The 18,160-nt window shown below is 42.0% G+C and overlaps 1 protein-coding gene across 1 annotated transcript; it reads right to left on the bottom strand.

The window, feature by feature from the left end:
- Positions 1–428: 428 nt before the first annotated feature.
- LOC308281932 (PDZ and LIM domain protein 3-like) lies at positions 429–14,097 on the bottom strand (the record flags this gene model as incomplete). Its single annotated transcript, XM_080722273.1, has 7 exons — positions 429–612; positions 822–933; positions 1,700–1,830; positions 4,189–4,376; positions 4,489–4,573; positions 4,970–5,121; positions 14,005–14,097. 7 exons carry the CDS (start codon positions 14,095–14,097, stop codon positions 429–431), a joined length of 945 nt encoding a protein of 314 aa, XP_080578399.1.
- Between the last annotated feature and the right edge of the window lie 4,063 nt (positions 14,098–18,160).

Here is an 18,160-nt window from a genome sequence, read left to right as displayed (position 1 = left end):
CTACATGCGCGTTGCGAGGCGTTGTGAGCATGTAAATCAGCTGTTTTCACAATTTCTGCCTCTAATATTTGACAATTTGCACAATGTTTAATTAGTCATTTTAGAGGTATTAAAAAGTCCTTAAATTGACACTTTAGAAATGTGCATATACCCTCTATACACTTAAACTTTATGTCGGTTTGTTTACTGTTGAGAGATAAAACAATGTTGCACATTAAGTTAATCATCTGGTGACCCCTTAAAATAATTTGGGGGGTCCCGACTCCCGACCCATAGGTTGAGAACCACTGCTCTAAATCAGTGTTGTGCTTCTTGTGCAGATCAAAATAAAATTATTTAAATGCGTGGGCGTTTGTATGTGCGTGCGTGGCTGCATGTGTGCTGAATCTGCTGATTGTATTGTCGTTATGTTCAGAGGGTCCTTTTATCTAAGTGTAGGTGGTGATGAGGTCGTGTCCTTCCGGTGGCCTCGTCCTGGCCCGGGCATGAGCCTCACAGTACAGCTGACCTTCCACAAAGAAATAGCCTTTCTGTTTCAGGTTGACGTCACAGTCGGAACACACAAAGCACCCTGGGTGACGATATTTGTCCCTCGCTTTCACGACCGTCCCCCTTTTAGCACAAAGAGATGGAGAAACAGATAGAGAAACGGATACAGATTCTGTTATTTTCCAAATAATGGCAAATGTGTTTCGGGCAAACATTACCTGTAAGTTATAGCCTCAATGAGTACATTCAATTTAGATAATGGGAGAGGATGCTGTCACAGGAGATAACATGACAAGCCGTGACACGGCACGCGTACAGCTTTGTGTACTTACACAATGCCATTGCCACATTTGTCACAGACGGGCAGCTTCTGCAGGTTACCCGCGGGAGCAGTCGGCTTTGTTGTTGGGGCCCTCACTGTCCTCGTCACCATTGGCCGAGTACCTGCAGGAAACACCATATATAACCCTTGACTGCTCAGCTTTATTAAATGCAACAACACAAGCAAACAATAAGAGAGCAAGGGTCAGGATTATAAATAGAAATAATTATACTTTGGCCTGCTATTGGTTACCTAAGAGAGAAATACAAATAAAAGAGCTAACTGTGCAGGAGCATTATGAGTATTTTTTTTCCCCCTGTTGTTATTTTTGGTTTGTCAGTATCCCAAGATTATTGTTAAATTCATACCGGTAGCTTACTTAGTGTTAGCATTTTGTAGCAATACTAAGGGAAGTAGTAGAAAGAGATATCTGCAATAGAGCAGAAAGCCCGCAACACTCCTAATTAGATAAAGTCTTTTTGGTGCACGGCTCAAAATAACATGAGACACAGAAGAAGTTGCCAGCACTGAAGGAATTTCCTTTTCACATGTTTTATTTACCTCTATGGACAGGAGCAAACGTACGCGTTTCGACCTTAGTCTTCGTCAGCGTTTGTCAAACGCTGACAAAGACTAAGGTCTTCGTCATGAGAAGACTAAGGTCTTCGTCATGAGAAGACTACGGTCTTCGTCATGAGAAGACTACGGTCTTCTGACGAAGACTAAGGTCTTTCCCACATGGAGAAGATGCTGGTTAGCTGAACCCCTTCATAGCACTGCTAGAAAATGCTGACACGGTTCGGGTGGCCATTACTCTGTACTGATGAAGGATTTTTTATGAGAACCTTAGGTTATCCCTTTAATGTACAATGCATAAACAGTGCTGACCGTCACTCTCAACAAAGTCCTGCAGAGCTTTAAAGGAGCCAGACTGACGAGGCTCCAGGGGCTCCTCCTCCTCGTTCTTCTGGAGCATCCGATACACATCAGAGTCCTCAATGGAGCTCAAGGTCCTGGGACTGAAGGACACCCACGCACGCACAAACGCACACACGAACGCACGCACACACGCACACACACACGCACACGCACACACACACACACACACACACACACACACACACACACACACACACACACACACACAATAAATCAAAGAATGTAGTGCATGCACATGCGAACAGCTGCGTGGGACAAACAGAAGATCAACATAAAAAATAAAAATAGAGCCTGCAAACTGTTGTTATAGCTCACGCTGTTTATTGCACATTAACACTTCGATCCCCGAAGGATCTTCATCGGGATCATCAGGTTCTTCAGCAGCATCCCGATGAAGAACCTTTAGGGATTGAAATGTTGATCTGTCGTCCGACTGCAACCTAAACAGTGGGAGGTAACAACAGAGTGCAGGCTTACATTTGTACACATAGCCTAGCGAAAATGTACATGTATTATTGTGTTATTTCTTCATTCTACGTTGATGAATTGAATACATAGGACCTCAATGGAAACCCAGGACTTAATTGTGTTTTACTTTTAGCCTTAATATCTGACCGTACCTCGTGCTATTTACATTTATGACTAATAAAGTATTCAATCGATCAATCAATGTGCACTACATTTACACATCTGCTATATAGTAGGTGCACAGATACACAGGCACATTCACAAACACCGTGGTCAGCATAGGAAATAACAACGTCCACTTTGTCTCACCATCATGACAGATCATTTTCCCAATAAACAAGCACATCATTCATGATAAGCTGTGACCGGCCCTCGGTTTGTGCTTCAACCTTTCAGACATCCTGCCTGACAGAGGCTTACAGACACTATGTCAAACTAAACGTATTGCCTCCCTGGCCAAGACCACCCAAGAAGACACAGGTGTTTGGTCTGTCATGTTCAGGCATCAATGATGCAACAGCTCGGGCAGTCTTTACTGCATTGCCCTGGGAGCCTGTACGCACTGGTGTAAAGTAACTCAGGTAGGCTACTGTACTTACAGTAAGTACAATTTTGAGGTGCATTTACTTTACTGGAATATTTCACATTTTCAATACTTTTACTTCTACTCCATTACATCTCAGAGGCAAATATTGTTATTTTACTCCACAACAATTATTTGAAAACTGTTTACTAGTTATTTTGTAGATTTGGATTATTATTACAAAACATTGTCTAACCAGTAACCACTTCATCCCTATATACATTTCGGCCATTTGAAAATTGCCGACGAAAAGCTCACAATGTGTCACGATGCATTGTGAGCTTGTAGATCTGCTATTTTCAATAGATTGTTATACATTTTAAAACTTGTGAAATGGGACATTCTGCATAATGAGTAGGCTACTTTCTACTTTGGTACTTTAAGTACATTTGGATACAAATACTACTGTGCTTTTACTCAACTAAAATTTGAATTCCGGACTATTACTTGTAACATAGTACTTCTACTGTATATTGCAGTATTGATACTTTTACTTGTAGTACTTCCACTTCTGCCTGTACGTGGTTATTGTAGGTCCGGATCATGTGATAGCAGCTTGCTTAGAGACTAAACAGATGCTAACTGGAGCTCACAGCCTTAAAAGGAAAATGGGGATGATATGTGAGCAGGGCAGGAGAGTACACACTGAGGAGGAGGAGGAGGAGAGAGGATGTTGATGTTAGCTCTGGCACTCAACATGCAAGGTATAAAACTTAAAACACAAACTGCACAGTAAAACCAGTGTTCATTTGAGGATTTCACTGTGTATAGAAACACATGTGTATTAATACACACATACGGTACAGACACGTTGGCCCTGTTCTCTTGCTACTGTGTCTATCAGAACTGGCTGCTCAGACTTTGGCTACGTACCATGAGCTAATGATGTGACTCAAGCCCTGGGGCCTGGTTAAGCTATGAAAAGACATTCCCCAGTGCTTTGATAATCCATATTCTGTGACACACACACACACACACATACACACACACACACACACACACACACACACACACACACACGCACACACGCGCACACACACGCACACACGCTGTAACACAGTGAGATCCACATGGCTCTGTGTAAATAGTGAACAGGTGGAACAAGCAAGTCCCAATGATTCCCGAGGCAGTTGTGCTCAAAACCCTGCACAAGAGTATCCAACTATATATTTTATTTTTTTTACGGTAAAGTATTACAATACTTGACCATACACGTCATTTATAGAATACTTTATGATGTGTTATGATTATTGTTATAAATCAACACTGAGTATCTATGAGTTCTTATAATTATCATTATACAGTATAAGTATATTATAATGCATTATACGTACACTGAATTATAGACATGGGATGCATAGTGTTAGTGCACAGTACACACTGTCACCTGGAGGGCTTGTCATGGACAAGGCCACGGATCTGTCCGTGCATGGCGTCCTGGATGTTGCCTGAGGAGTAGAGGCCTATGGGGGTGTTGTACGCAGTACTGACCACCTGCCGGTGGTCATCGATGTTCGCTGCTGCAACGAATGGCTGCGCCTTGCGGTTGTGCGCTGTACCAATAGGTCTGCTCTCCTGAAAGGAGGCAGAGAGAAGAGGATCATGTTAGGCAATTATAGTGAGGTGATATCTATCTATTAAAGTATGGCCTTACTTTGCAGTATTATAAATAGGGGAATCGGCCTACCTGCGGCTCCGCTTCCAGGTTGATCTTGAATGGGTGGGCTTTACCCTCTTCTGTGACTTGAGGTGACCACAGTTTGGCTTCATTCCTGGGAACAACAGACGGTGGTCAGATGGTCTGATGGAATATTTATGTCAAATTGCTGTGTATGTCTGAGTGCACACTACAGTGTGTGTGCAAGTTCTCCAGGTCATTTATGTAGAAATGGATGAATCAAATGGCTCTTTCTCAACGCTTTTAGGCCACCACTCCCCAACATAATCATATTTGAACTGTGGACCCCCCTCCCACTTTGAACTGTAGGAGTTGAAGCGTTACGTTTAGTTTGACTCGGTTCATCAGATTCTTTTGTTGATGAAAATAGCAGATCTACAAGCTCACAACACCTCGCAGCGTGAGGCGTTGTGAGCTTGTAGATCGGCTATATTTTCTTTTTCTTTTTTTATGCTTGACATGCATACTGCCTATCAGTTTGGTGTCTGACCTTTCAACAGTGAGACAGAGTTGGTTTGTGGATTCCTTGATCTTGTTCTGGGCATCACAGTGCATCATGTCGGTGGATGACACGCCCTCAATGGCCACGATGACATCACCAGGAGAAAGGTTGGCTAAGGAGGCCTTACTGCCTGGAGTGATCTGACAACGAGAACCAAGGAAGAAAGATGAGACTCATCTGTCCACATATGGAGAATCACATTTGGCTCCACAGTGATAGATCTAAGTGGCAATAAAAATCTAATCATCAATATTAGCTTGCTGTTTAGAATGGCCATAGAAGAGGGCAAAGCTGAGATTTATTGTTTGAGTGATTGAATATATATAATTTTTTTTTTAAAAGATTACGGGTGATAGTGCTGCTTAACAGTTCAGGGTTATTACAAGAGACCGGTTTACTTTACAAAAAATGTATTACTTTTTCCACTTCTGCCTGTACGTGGTTATTGTAGGCATCAAGTGAAAGCAGCTTGCTTAAGCCCCTTTTCCACAGACCCAACACCACACCACACCACTCCACACCACTCTGCCCACTTGTGCCAGGTTTTCCACTACAAGGACCTGGGTAGCGTGGTGTGAAAGTGGTACTAAACGTGGTACTAAAAAGTATCCAATCTAGAATAGGTCTGAGCTAGGCCAAACAGGGCCAAGCATTTCATAATGACTGATCACTCACTGACTTTTCATTTAGACCATCAGGATATACAGGATAGTTGTAATACATGATAATAGATTCTATTGTGTTATATTACCACTGTTATAATCTATTATAGTGTATTATAATTACCATAGTAATACATTAATATGTTATAGTGTATTATAATCACAGTTATAATCCATTATAGTGTATTATAATTTAGGATAGTTGTAATACAAATTTATATTGTATTGTAATCACAGTTAAAAGGGTCAATTGTAATGTGTAATGGAAAATGTAGATATTTTTATGTGGTGCGGTGTGGTGTGGTGTGGTGCTGAAGCTGCAGTCGAAAAGGGGCTTTAGAGACTAAACAGACGCTAAACTGGAGCTCGCAGCCTTAAAAGCATCTGAGTGGCATCGATACAACCCCTCACAACTGTGTCCAGACCAGAATGTGATTAACTTTGGCAAGAGGTGGACGATGTTATGATCAGACAGTGGTGGATGGTATCTGGGCACATGAGAGTTAGGTTACAGATAATATAACCTATATCAAACCTCTATCAAACCATGTTAGATTAATCTGTCAGCCATGCTCTAATTTGGTCCACTCCATTCTGTCCACTTTGTCCATATAATGGAGTCATTATTTAATCAAAAAGGCATGCGGGGAACTGCATCCATCTCCCTTCCATCGTTCTGTCTTTGTGACCTTGTGTTATCTCTCTCATTCTCTCCCTCATTTGTCTTACTCTGTGTCTCTGCCTCCGTCTCTTTTCCCTCCCCATCACTCTTTGTAATCCCCTGTAGAGGGTACAGTGTATGAACAGTGTACAGATTGAAAAGCTTTGGTGCACTCTGTTGGTCTGCTCTCCATCACTGACACCTCATCTCCTGAGTTGGTACCACTGTTTGGGCCCCTTTCTTGCTTATGTTCCCCTCTGGGATGGTAGAGTAGGGTTTTGCCTCATACGCAAGGTTTGGTCATTAAGTACATTACATGCACACTAAGTATATCGGCTTTGCCTACTACAATTTAGTCATTTAGCAGACGCTCTTAATCCAGAGCGATTTACAATAAGCAAGGACAGTGTCTAGAATCGTAGTTAAGCCAAGAACCCATCATCAGTTAACAGTAGAATAACCACAAATCAATAATAATGATACATTGAAGCTATGCGGATGCCATTTCAGCAATGACCTGGCATATGTCTACATAACATGCTATCTAAATGATGTGCCTTTGCATAAGTCTGCAACTGCAAGGTAGTGGAGGCTAGAGCAATGCTACAGGGTAGAAGATAAGGAGTGTGTCTGCTACAGGCCATTATTTAACTTTACTCATCGTCATCCAAATACTTCAGTCTGTTTAGCCTAATCTTTTCAAAGTGGGACCCAAATGCAAGGGAAGAAAGCCAAAAACATGACCCAGTTTATTTCCACAGTACTCGGCACGTATATTATCAGAACACGCAACAAGAACAAACAACAAACCCAGCTACAGAAACAGATTATCCAATAAACATTCAAGAAAACAGACTTATAACAGGTTTATATACACTTGGAAACGAACTAGACACAGAACTGAAGAACAATCAACGCAGGCATTGGCTGGAAGGAACTGAACATTACAAAGGTGAACTACATTTAGCAAATTACAAGACAACAAGGTGAGACAAGACAACAATTGCAACAGACTAGAAGCTCGGCCGCCCGAATAATTGCAGAATAATTACAGCAACAGAGATCCTGGTAGGGTTAGTAATATAATTTGTTTTAATGCACCAGTAGATATGTTCTCAATCCTTCCATGTCGCTATGTAAACTTGATTTTTCCAGTGTCAGGGTTTGTTTACATAAGCAACAGTATGAACCGTATTGGAGATGAAGGGTAAAGTCTGTTTCCAACTAAGACTGTGCTACTGGAAAAGGAATATTTGCCAAATTTACTTACTTTATTTGTTTATTTAGACGGGACAATGCATATTAATGAACACTACATGAATGCAATGTAAATAAGCCGGAATTAGCAAGAATGCTAAATTTCATCCGTAGTCCCCACATGAAGACAAAACAATACATACCAACAAACAGTAACCCTACATTAGGAGAGGGCGCCTAAGAACATACATACAAATACTATTTTTCCTGAACCAAGAAAAAAACAACAAAACAACACATATTACTAACAGTACCCTACATTAAAAAAGGATAGTTAAAAATATACGTACATGGCATGAGCTGTACTCTTAGAATACATGGAACTATACATGGTCACAGGTTTGATTGTCAACTAACCATTTGCCCCGCCTATTCCATCTGGATAGGCTTTGTGTTACTTTTCAAAAACGACAACCAATAAATCATTTTAAACTCAGGTTAATGGAGGACATATGTGTTATTTTAACCTGTGTAAATATAATTAAACTAATCAAACTATCAACATTGTAGCCCGGAATAATGTGCTCATGTTAATGCAGCCTGCTCTGTCTAATCTGACAGACACTTTGGGCACTTCACACAGCACAGGGCTTCCTTCCATTCCAGACGCTGCTGCACTGTGCCAGATCCAGGAAGCATGCAGGAAGTATCACAGCTGACCTCTCTGGACCTCACTGTAACACAGCAACTACTCAATCATCTCCCATCAGGGAGACGGATCATGCAGCTCATGACCCAGCAGCCCTTAAGTACCATGCATAGTAGTAGTACATAAGGACCGCAGGAATACACAAGAAACGGAGGGGGAGAGTGATTTAATCCGGTTGCTCCGTATAGGTCCGTACGTAATTGTCTCTCTCCGTAACCTTACGGACAACAATGCATTTGGGTGCCATCTAGTGGATACAGTATGTACATAGGCTTTATTGAACCGTATGTAACACAGAGACCGTACGGAACTATGCATATCGACGCAATTACCGCACGTTCTCTCTCACCCCCAAACGTACACAAAATCAAGCATACGTAACTATAAACGGCCCTTTAGAAGGAGGGCAGTTACGTAACATGTCTGTCATCCTAATTCTCTAGGACTGTTATTGTCAACAATGTATTATGCCCCCCCCCCCCCCCCCACCCACCAAAGAATAAACGCATTATCTACACATAGTAGGCTACTTATATTAGATCATCACCGTAAGAAACAAAATAAATCACATTAGTTAAACAACAAATAAGTTATTAGTTATTATAAAACATTGTTTTAAAAAGGGTATAATATATAATATATAAGGGTATAAAATATAATAGCAATCTTAGGAAAAATTACCCTAAATACATTGGAATATTTCTGTCTTTCTTAAATGTTATCAATTTAGTGACTTTGTCTTGTATTGGCTGTATATAATATGACATAAAATATGAGAGTGTATGTACTATATGTACTATATATGTTCATGTCTCTCTCTACCACCTATACTTTAAAGAGGTGGTGTCATAGTTTTGTACTTTTTCTGTTTTGTATGTGTCTTGTGTCCATGGAGTTAACATTACTCTAATAGACCCCCGAGTGCGGTTAATATGCAAAATATGTCTTCCCTGTCATAAATCATAATATCATAACCTGCTCATCATGTTGTGGGGGGGGGGGGGGGGGGGGGGAATCTCTGCACTCTATCTTTAACACATCATGTTCTCCATGATGTCAATTGTAAATGTTAACTCTCCTTTACAGCCATGTGTTGCCCTGACTGGTATGTTTGCATGTAAACTCAGTCTCTTCCCTTGGGGACAAAGTAAACATAAGCTGCTTCCCACCAGCTGACGCCTGACGCCATCCTCAAGGAATATGAAGGATGACGCATCAGGCAAGGAAGTGGTTGAATTTTGACATTAAGGTCCCGGATAAACAGATATGCAGGAGAGTTTGAATCACAGGAGAGAGAGAGAGATGCCACTGGAGGGAGGGTGCTTCTATATTTCAAAAGCCTGACCGACGCTCCGAGACATACAACGCTTTTAACATGATCTGTGGCTGGTCATATTTCTTTACAAGGCAGAAGTGAGTGACACATTGTACCCCTGCTGCATTGAGGATCGGATTAGGTCATCTGCCTATAAATAAGTGGGTGTGTGCAGGCACGTCCACACATAGACATCAAAGGGGGCTTGAGCCCCTTCCCTTTTATCCGTCTGTAAAAAGTGCCCTCTCCAGACCTATTTACTATGGCGAAAGAAATGCAAATAGCCTCTTTCCATGCCATACCTGAAGGCAGCATTCAAGAGAATTGCCTTGTCCAGCAGCATCTTATGTTGGAAGAATTGCCTTCTCTCTGTAGAAATCCATGCCACCATACTGACTTGATTATGCTTAGTTCAGTGTCATATCAAGCACCTGAAAATAGCCAACCTCCAAGCTCAACGCATTGTGAGCTTGGAGGTCGTCTATTTTCGATATTTTCACCAAAGTGCCTTTTTAGAAACGTCAGCACCTGCCTTTCTAACATTCTCTGCACGTCCCTGGATATATGTGTGTGTGTGTGTGTGTGTGTGTGTGTGTGTGTGTGTGTGCGTGCGTGCGTGCGTGCGTGCGTGCGTGCGTGCGTGCGTGCGTGTGTGTGTGTGTGTGTGTGTGTGTGTGTGTGTGTGTGTGTGTGTGTGTGGTACGTGGGGAGGGAGGAGACACACTGTCAAAGAGGGAGTGTTTTGTTTTAAAGTCCTGCAGTTCTTGGACTAACAGTAAAACACTGGTGTTTTATTGCTATCGAGTCTGTTACCTATCTCTGTCTCATGTACTTATTCTGGCTGATCTGAAATGTTTGCTTTGCTGATATTCCGTGATGGCTTCACTGAAACATCTATGTTTTCACTGAAATATCAACTATGGCTTCACTGAAACATCTATGTTTTCACTGAAATATCAACTATGGCTTCACTGAAACATCAACTATGGTTTCAATGAAACATCAACTATGGTTTCACTGTGATATCAATGGCTTCAGTATCCAGTATACTTATATGGTTTCACTATGGTTTTCACTGAAGCATCCAGGTTCCACAGAAATATCCACTATGACTTCAATGTGTGTAGGGGGGCAGGGGGGATTCAGTTAGCTTAGTTGTCACTCATAGGAATCATTGCCGCGGCTGTTGTCGGCAGTTCCGGCGACGTCGGGGCACATGCCGCTGCCGGAAAATGCATTCGCTGTCCCTCCAGAGCTTTTATGCACAGAATAAAAACATGTTAATAAACAGCCACCAGAGCATAACCGTGTCGAACCAAACATGTAGGAATAGAAGGCACTGCAGGTGCTATGTGCTTGTGTAAAGGCTTGTGATTCCAAGCCAGCAACAGCAAGTAAGCAAGAGGAATGTGCTATAGTCATTAGCCAAATACAGAAGAGTCACATGTGTGACTTTATGTATTATTGCATAATGGCATATTTGTCCCTTATTTGGCATTGATCCTGCTTACCATATTCTAACCTTTCTTTCTCACCTCCATCTCTCACCTCCTGAGCTCATTTGTTTCCACCCCCTCTCTTGCTTCATCCACTCCAGCCTTCTCTCATCTCTGTTCTCATAATAGGCTGCTTCACAGTCCTCTACTAACACAACAACAGGTGTGGTTTGTGGCAGTTTGGAGATCAGACCACCACTGTTTCTTTCTGATGCCATTCCTAAATATAGACACACAGACAGAGAGAGAAATCTCGTATCTGATCGACATGCAATCCCATGAGAGAGAACACTGATTCAAATCACCATGATGTGTGGTACCACAAACAGACCCTCACTATTTCCATGTTCCCCTCTTATTGAATCGATGTAATTGTTCTAGTTAATTGTTACAGTATGCAGGCACTCTTATTATTCCCTGTGATTTGCACCATTTCATATTAGCAACACACACACACACACACACACACACACACACACACACACACACACACACACACACACACACACACACACACACACTCACACAGAGATTTCAGAGAAACACTAATGACTTTTTAATAGCATGCAGTATAATCATGCCGTGCAAAAGCAGCACAGTTTGTCAGTCTACACAAGTACACAAAATGTCACAATGCAACATGTTGTGACCTTGAAGATCTGCTATTTCTTTCTTTTTCTTATTTTCTTAATCTTTGAAACCTTTAGCCTACCATGACATGCCCAAAATAGGGATGCAAGGTTGAAAGTGGTCAAGTCTGTCTGTGCAGATTTAAACATATTTAACCTATGACAAGTAAGAAGAGCTGGATCCACTGGACACTGAAAAAGTAACCAGGTTTTGATCATACAAGACTTCTGCCCGATAGCGACGATCTGTAAAGTAGCCTGGTATTCCCCTGCCATGCCTACTGTAGGCCTACACACTGCTGAGCTCTAGGCAAATTAATGGCATTAACTCATTTAGTGCCCCTGAAATTAACGGATTATAAAGTCCACGATGCCACCTTCAGGCTGGCATCACCGCCGTTATCTTATTTTGAAGGCCAGAAGTCCACAGCGCAATCACTTCCGGTCTGACGTCATCGGGTCGTGCGCCGGAACCGATCCGTGTCCACGTGGAGTTGTGTAATGGCCGACCGGGAGCTTTTATAACTGTGTAACATAAGCGAGCATCTGCCTCCATCCTAGCTTCTAAAGTGTAGTTTTGAGATAATGGACATTAAAGATGAGATCCCCGTCCACCTCAATGTTATGGATGGGACTATTTTGTGCTCGTGGAGCCGTGATGATGCGAAATCAGCAACGGATTTCGTCTCCGGACCTGCGGCCATTCTTCTCGGTAATGTACTCGCCGTTACAGTAATATATTACTTTTCCCGAGATATCTCGTGAATGGCACTACAGATACTCGAGTACATTTCGCGAGATATCTCGGGAATGGCACTAGATGAGTTAAGTAACATAACAGAGAGAGCATCGCTGAACAACTGCACAGTTACAATGGCGAGGAGACAAAGAATAGAGCTGAACGCATTCTCCATACTTATCTGTGTTGACTCAGCTGCACTGGGTGGATAGTAACTATACTCAAGTGCCTATAAGTACAATTTTGAAGTACTTTAACTTTACCTTGAGTATTTCCATTGTTAATACTTAAACACTCCACTACATCTCAAAGGCAAATACTGTTTACTCCACTGCACTTATTTCAGTTACTATTTAATTTGCAGATTTGTATTATTATTACATAATGATATTTTATACTTCAGCTTTTGAAAATGGCTAGTGCCTTGTGAGCTTATCTGCTATTTTTGAGAACTTCGAGTATACTTTTCTTTGGTACTGTACTGTATATTTTGAATACTTTTTACTACTTTTACTTTGACTCTAGTTTGAATACAGGCCTTTTTCTGTAATAGAGTATTGTTATGTTGTGGTATTGCTGCCATTACTTAAGTAAAAGATCCACCACTGAGTAATTCCTCCACCACTGCTTAGCTGCCATCATGAATGCTGCGTGAAGAGCTAACCTGGTATGAGTGCATAGTGTATTAATAAGGCCTTGCTGAACTTGGCCGGGGCTCAAATCCATGTGTTTTCAGGTTCAAGTGACAATGTTCTTTGCTCAAAACGTGACTGTGTGAACAGAATCCTGCTGTGTGATAATACCTCGCAAAAGTCCTCACATGTGTCTGAATGACTGTGAGTGTGTGCACGAATGGCTTCAATGTGTGCGCTGAATGTCAGTGTATAGTGTAAGCTGCTATTTCTATCTAAGCCTCATGCATTTACTGTCACACAGGTGCAAAGCCCTTCTTCCCCCCCCCCCCCAGTCTTCCCAGAAAGCACAGACCCCCACCCCACCAATCCAGTCCACCCAGTCCATATTATCTATCCATAGTTTAAATGAGTTAGTAGATAGTCTAAATAAATATTAAATGTTGTTCTTATCAGGCAGTAGACAGGAGGACAGGAGATGTTAAACAGGGGAAATGAGGAAGGTTCCTGTCATGAGTGTCATCCCAGTGCTTAAAGGAGTAGTTCACCCCCAAAATGACCTTTTTCTATTGATTACTCATGCCATGGAGACTTGAGTTCAATCATATTTTTTTATATTTTTCCCATTCCTATTAAAGACAAAAATGTGATTATAGTAGATTTACCCCCAATGATTCCAGATGGGGACCCAAATGCATTTGGGTCCCCATCCGGAATCAATGGGGGTACATTTATTGTAATGAAATTATTGTCTCAGGAATGCGACTAAAACAAAAAAAAATTATTGAACTCACGTCTCCATGGCATGAGAAATCGATAGAAAAAAATACATTTTGGGTGTGAACTACTCCTACTTAATGCATTTTGAGAGACATTCGCGGTACCAAGATTCTATCTATGTGCTGACACACACACACACACACACACACACACACACACACACACACACACACACACACACACACACACACACACACACTCACCCGAGAGATGGTTAGTGGCTGGTTGAAGTCCTTGCCTCCGACGAGCCGGAAGCCCCACGGGGCCGGGCCGTCCAGAACTACGTTAAATGCCATGACTACCCCCCCTAAAAGACAGTCCTGTTCCACTGCCACACACTGCTGTGGAGGGATGTATGTACTGTATGTACAGCAAGTGTGCGTATCCCTGCACTCTGTGGGGAGTGCAGTTTAAAAAAGCAAGAGAATGAGTCAGTTAAGGAGAGTTTAAAGCAGCTGAAGGGGGTGGAAACTTGTGAACCCCGCCCCCCCCCCCCAAGAGTGATGTCAGTGGAGAGAGTTTGGAAGCCCAGCAGCAGCACTCTGGTCCTCGGTCCATCTAATCCTGCTGTTCCTGTCAGTTCTGTTCTTTCTTACGTTCCTTGTTACGGGTTCCCTCCGTATGCTGTTGTTCGTCAAGTTAATTTTAGCTTTTTGGCTGAAAGTTTGGCCGCGGAGTGTCTGGTTTTGTGCCAGGGACTCTTTGTTGCAAGGCCTTTCAAGATTTCGGAATATCCGAAGTATGAAATAGGGTCACTGATTGTTATGCTATTTTGACAGATTTTAGCTGGGGACCCCCCTGGAACCCATTCCAAGGACCGCTAGGGGTCACCGGACCCCACTTTGGGAACCACTGCTCTAAGTGACACCCATATGTCTAGGACGGTTGTGATTACTTTGTTCAGGTCCACTGTGACTCACAGTGTATGTATAGCCCAGTGGTTCTCAAAGTGGATTCCAGGGACTCTGTGGGTTCATTTAGGGGGGTCTACATTGACCCATACTAGTCTGTAACTCTGACAGGGTACAAATGGAGCCAAATGGACCCTAACGGCTCCATTTGGTTCCATTTGTACCCTGTCAGAGTTAAGGGGAGACCTTGAAATTTGAAAGTTTGAGAAACACTGGTACATGCATAGCCTACCTGTGTGGGTAGTTCCAAGCATGGAGGGAACGTGAGCCATGCGTGCCAGGCCAGGCCTCTGTCAGATATCAGCCCGTGTCATCTCTCATCATCCCTGGGAAGCTCTGAGCCAGGCTGGCCTCCTCTCTCGCTCTGGTGCTTCAGTCCTTATTTGGTCTGGAGGCGCAGCTCCGCGCTGAGGCCCTGCAGGTCCCACAGGCACATTCCAGCCTCCATTGATCTGGATGGGACCCAAGGCTCCCTAGCTCTTAACGTTCTCTCTTCCCCTCTCCTTTCTCTGTTTGGAAGATGTGAATGTGAACTTGATCCATGATGATAATCCGGCGGTGACCCACGCCTCCTCTCTTTATGTTTCAAGCCAGTACATCCTCCCTCTCGCTCTTCTCACACAAAGATTTAATTTATCTGTCACTGAAACAAAATGTACCTCTCTCTATGCTTGTTTTTCTCTACATGATTTATATACATCTTCTTAAAGAAACAGCTAGCTAGCAGTATCACACACTGGCATATTGCTAATGCAAGTTTTAAAGAGGCTCTTCAACCAAAAGCTGTTCCTTTAAATGGTTAAAACATGTCAAAGGGTCAGCATGTTTCTGCTACAAAAAACTGTTTACACACAGTTAGGAAAGCATGCTAATTAATCTCAACCTGCAGGCTTTCCTTCTAGACAGTGAGAGAAGTCTACTTTATGTTTCCATTATGTAGATGGAGGAGAATGCCAGTTAAAGTGAGCATTATTGTTGGCACATTGGCAGCCGACGTAAGCCATAAAAAAAGACATAAGAAAGCTCATCCTTAGGCTACTTTCCGTGTGTGTCCCTTGCAAACTGCTAGCCTCTATTTCCTACCATTACATGGTGCCTGGTGTTTGTTACACAAGGCACCTCTTATACAAATAAGGGAAGTCTGTGATGAAGTACAGATCTGCTGACTCTGAACCTTTAACTTGCTCACACAGACATTCGTAGTACACTGACATATGGAGTGTTCTAAACACTCCATATGTCAGTGTACTACGAATGTCTACAAAGTGACATTCTGGGGCAAAACTTACTTTTATATTATCATTGTAATGGTCTCTATGAGCTCTATCAGATGGTAAAAGGTCATTCTAATGTTTACCTAAAAAAAAAAGGCATGGTCAGTATCACATCAGTATCATGGTCAGTATCATGTCTGTATCATGTCACTATCATGCCAGTATCACATCAGTATCATGTCAGCATGATTTCAGTATCATGGTCAGTAGTATCGTGTCAGAATCATGGTCAGCATCGTGTGAGCATCATGGTCAGTATCATGGCCAGTATCATGTCAGTATCATAGTCAGTATTCATGTCAGTATCATGGTCAGTATCATGTCAGTATCATGGTCAGTATCGTGTGAGCATCATGGTCAGTATCGTGTGAGCATCATGGTCAGTATCGTGTGAGCATCATGGTCAGTATCATGTCAGTATATCATGGTCAATATTATGTCAGTAACGTGTGAGTATCATGGTCAGTATCACATCAGTATCATGGTCAGTATCGTGTCAGTATCATGTCAGTGTATGATGTCTAAATGATTGAATGGCACTTTGGGTCAACTTCTGTTGTTTTTAAATGCCTACGTCACCTTTATACAAATAAAGATGACTTGACTGACTTGACTATACATAAGCAACAGTACAACCTATGGTTCTATAATGTTTGTTGAGAAAACCTTACACATTCATCTGTATACAGTATCATAATGAAATTAATAAGCATTCATAAATAATTGAACTACCAAAAACTTGACAATGTAATACGTTGAAAAAGAACCCGTATAACTATTTTTATTTTATTTTTCAAAATAATGGGAAAATATACCAACTAACGTGAACTTTATTAGCAATACAGCCCCATAAAATCCCCCAACCAGAGCTAGGAGATTATAGAAATACTTCTGAGTGCATCAAATCCATTAGATTTTACATTAACAAAAACACAGGGAAACCTGTTGTTTCAAATACATACAAACATAACATGGGACAAGTATTTTCTCAACCATGCCAGAGTTCTCTGTCCAAATATGTCCCCAAAAAGTATCAAATTCATCCTACAAGACCCTACATTTCAATAGAGTCAGTACAACTCATTAATATCTTCTGTACACATTTCCAAACACTTTCTTGGGTAACGCTGAATGTATTTTCGAAGTTTGCATAAATTATGTATTAATATTAATATCTTTTTTTTCTTAATTTTTTTGCAGTAGAGGAAAGGTCTGTAAAAGCATGGCTGTCAAACAAGAATGGCCATCAAACAAGAAAGTGCAGTCACCAAAGCAGAGTAGAGCTCACAGTGACTGTACTGTGTACTAACATTTGAAACATGATGACGTCACAGTCAGATGAGCAGAACAAATGCCTACATGCTCAGCTAGTGTTCTGATGGTCAATGGTGGACAAACAAGTACTCACTCAACCCCCGTGCTTGAGTCAAAGTCTAGATTCTCCTGGTCAAATATTACTCAACTGCAAGTGAAAGTTGCTGTACTTACTTAGTAAGTACAGTACTCAAGCACATGTGCTTAGTTGATGTCCACCACTGGTTCTGATGATGATCAGTGACCCCAAAGAAAGATGGAAGGAAGGTTGTAAAGAAAGAGAGGAATCCAAACATGATGGAGGGTGAGAAACAAGATTACTTTATAAAGTGATGGAGGTCGGACATTTTACAACTCTCTCATACAAAAGGCTTACAAAAGCACGCCCGCGCAGACACACAAGACAGACACACGCACACGCACACACACACACACACACACACACACACACACACACACACTGCTCTCAAACTGACAAAAAACACCACATACACAAATCACCAAATGGTAAATGGCACATTTACTATTTAGCCCTTCTCCGCACGCACACACGCACTGCTCTCACACAGACAAAAACACCCCTGACACACACACACACACACACACACACACACACACACACACACACACACACACACACACACACACACACACACACACACACACACACACACACACACACACACACACACAGAATTAACAGTATAGACCATATTCACACAGCGGCCATCTTGCCATTAAGTCAATGAAATGCCACCCCGGTTTTTCAATGCAAAATTCAAACATGGCCACCAGGTGAATATGGTCTATTGACACACAGAGTGCTCTCACACAGAGGGGGACGGTTAGTGGGGGTGGGT

This window comes from Nannobrachium achirus (genome assembly GCF_963921795.1).
Source record: "Nannobrachium achirus genome assembly, chromosome: 3".
NCBI lineage: Eukaryota > Metazoa > Chordata > Actinopteri > Myctophiformes > Myctophidae > Nannobrachium > Nannobrachium achirus.
The sequence above is the reverse complement of the archived record's forward strand: the minus strand, read 5'-3'. Positions and strand labels throughout refer to the sequence as shown.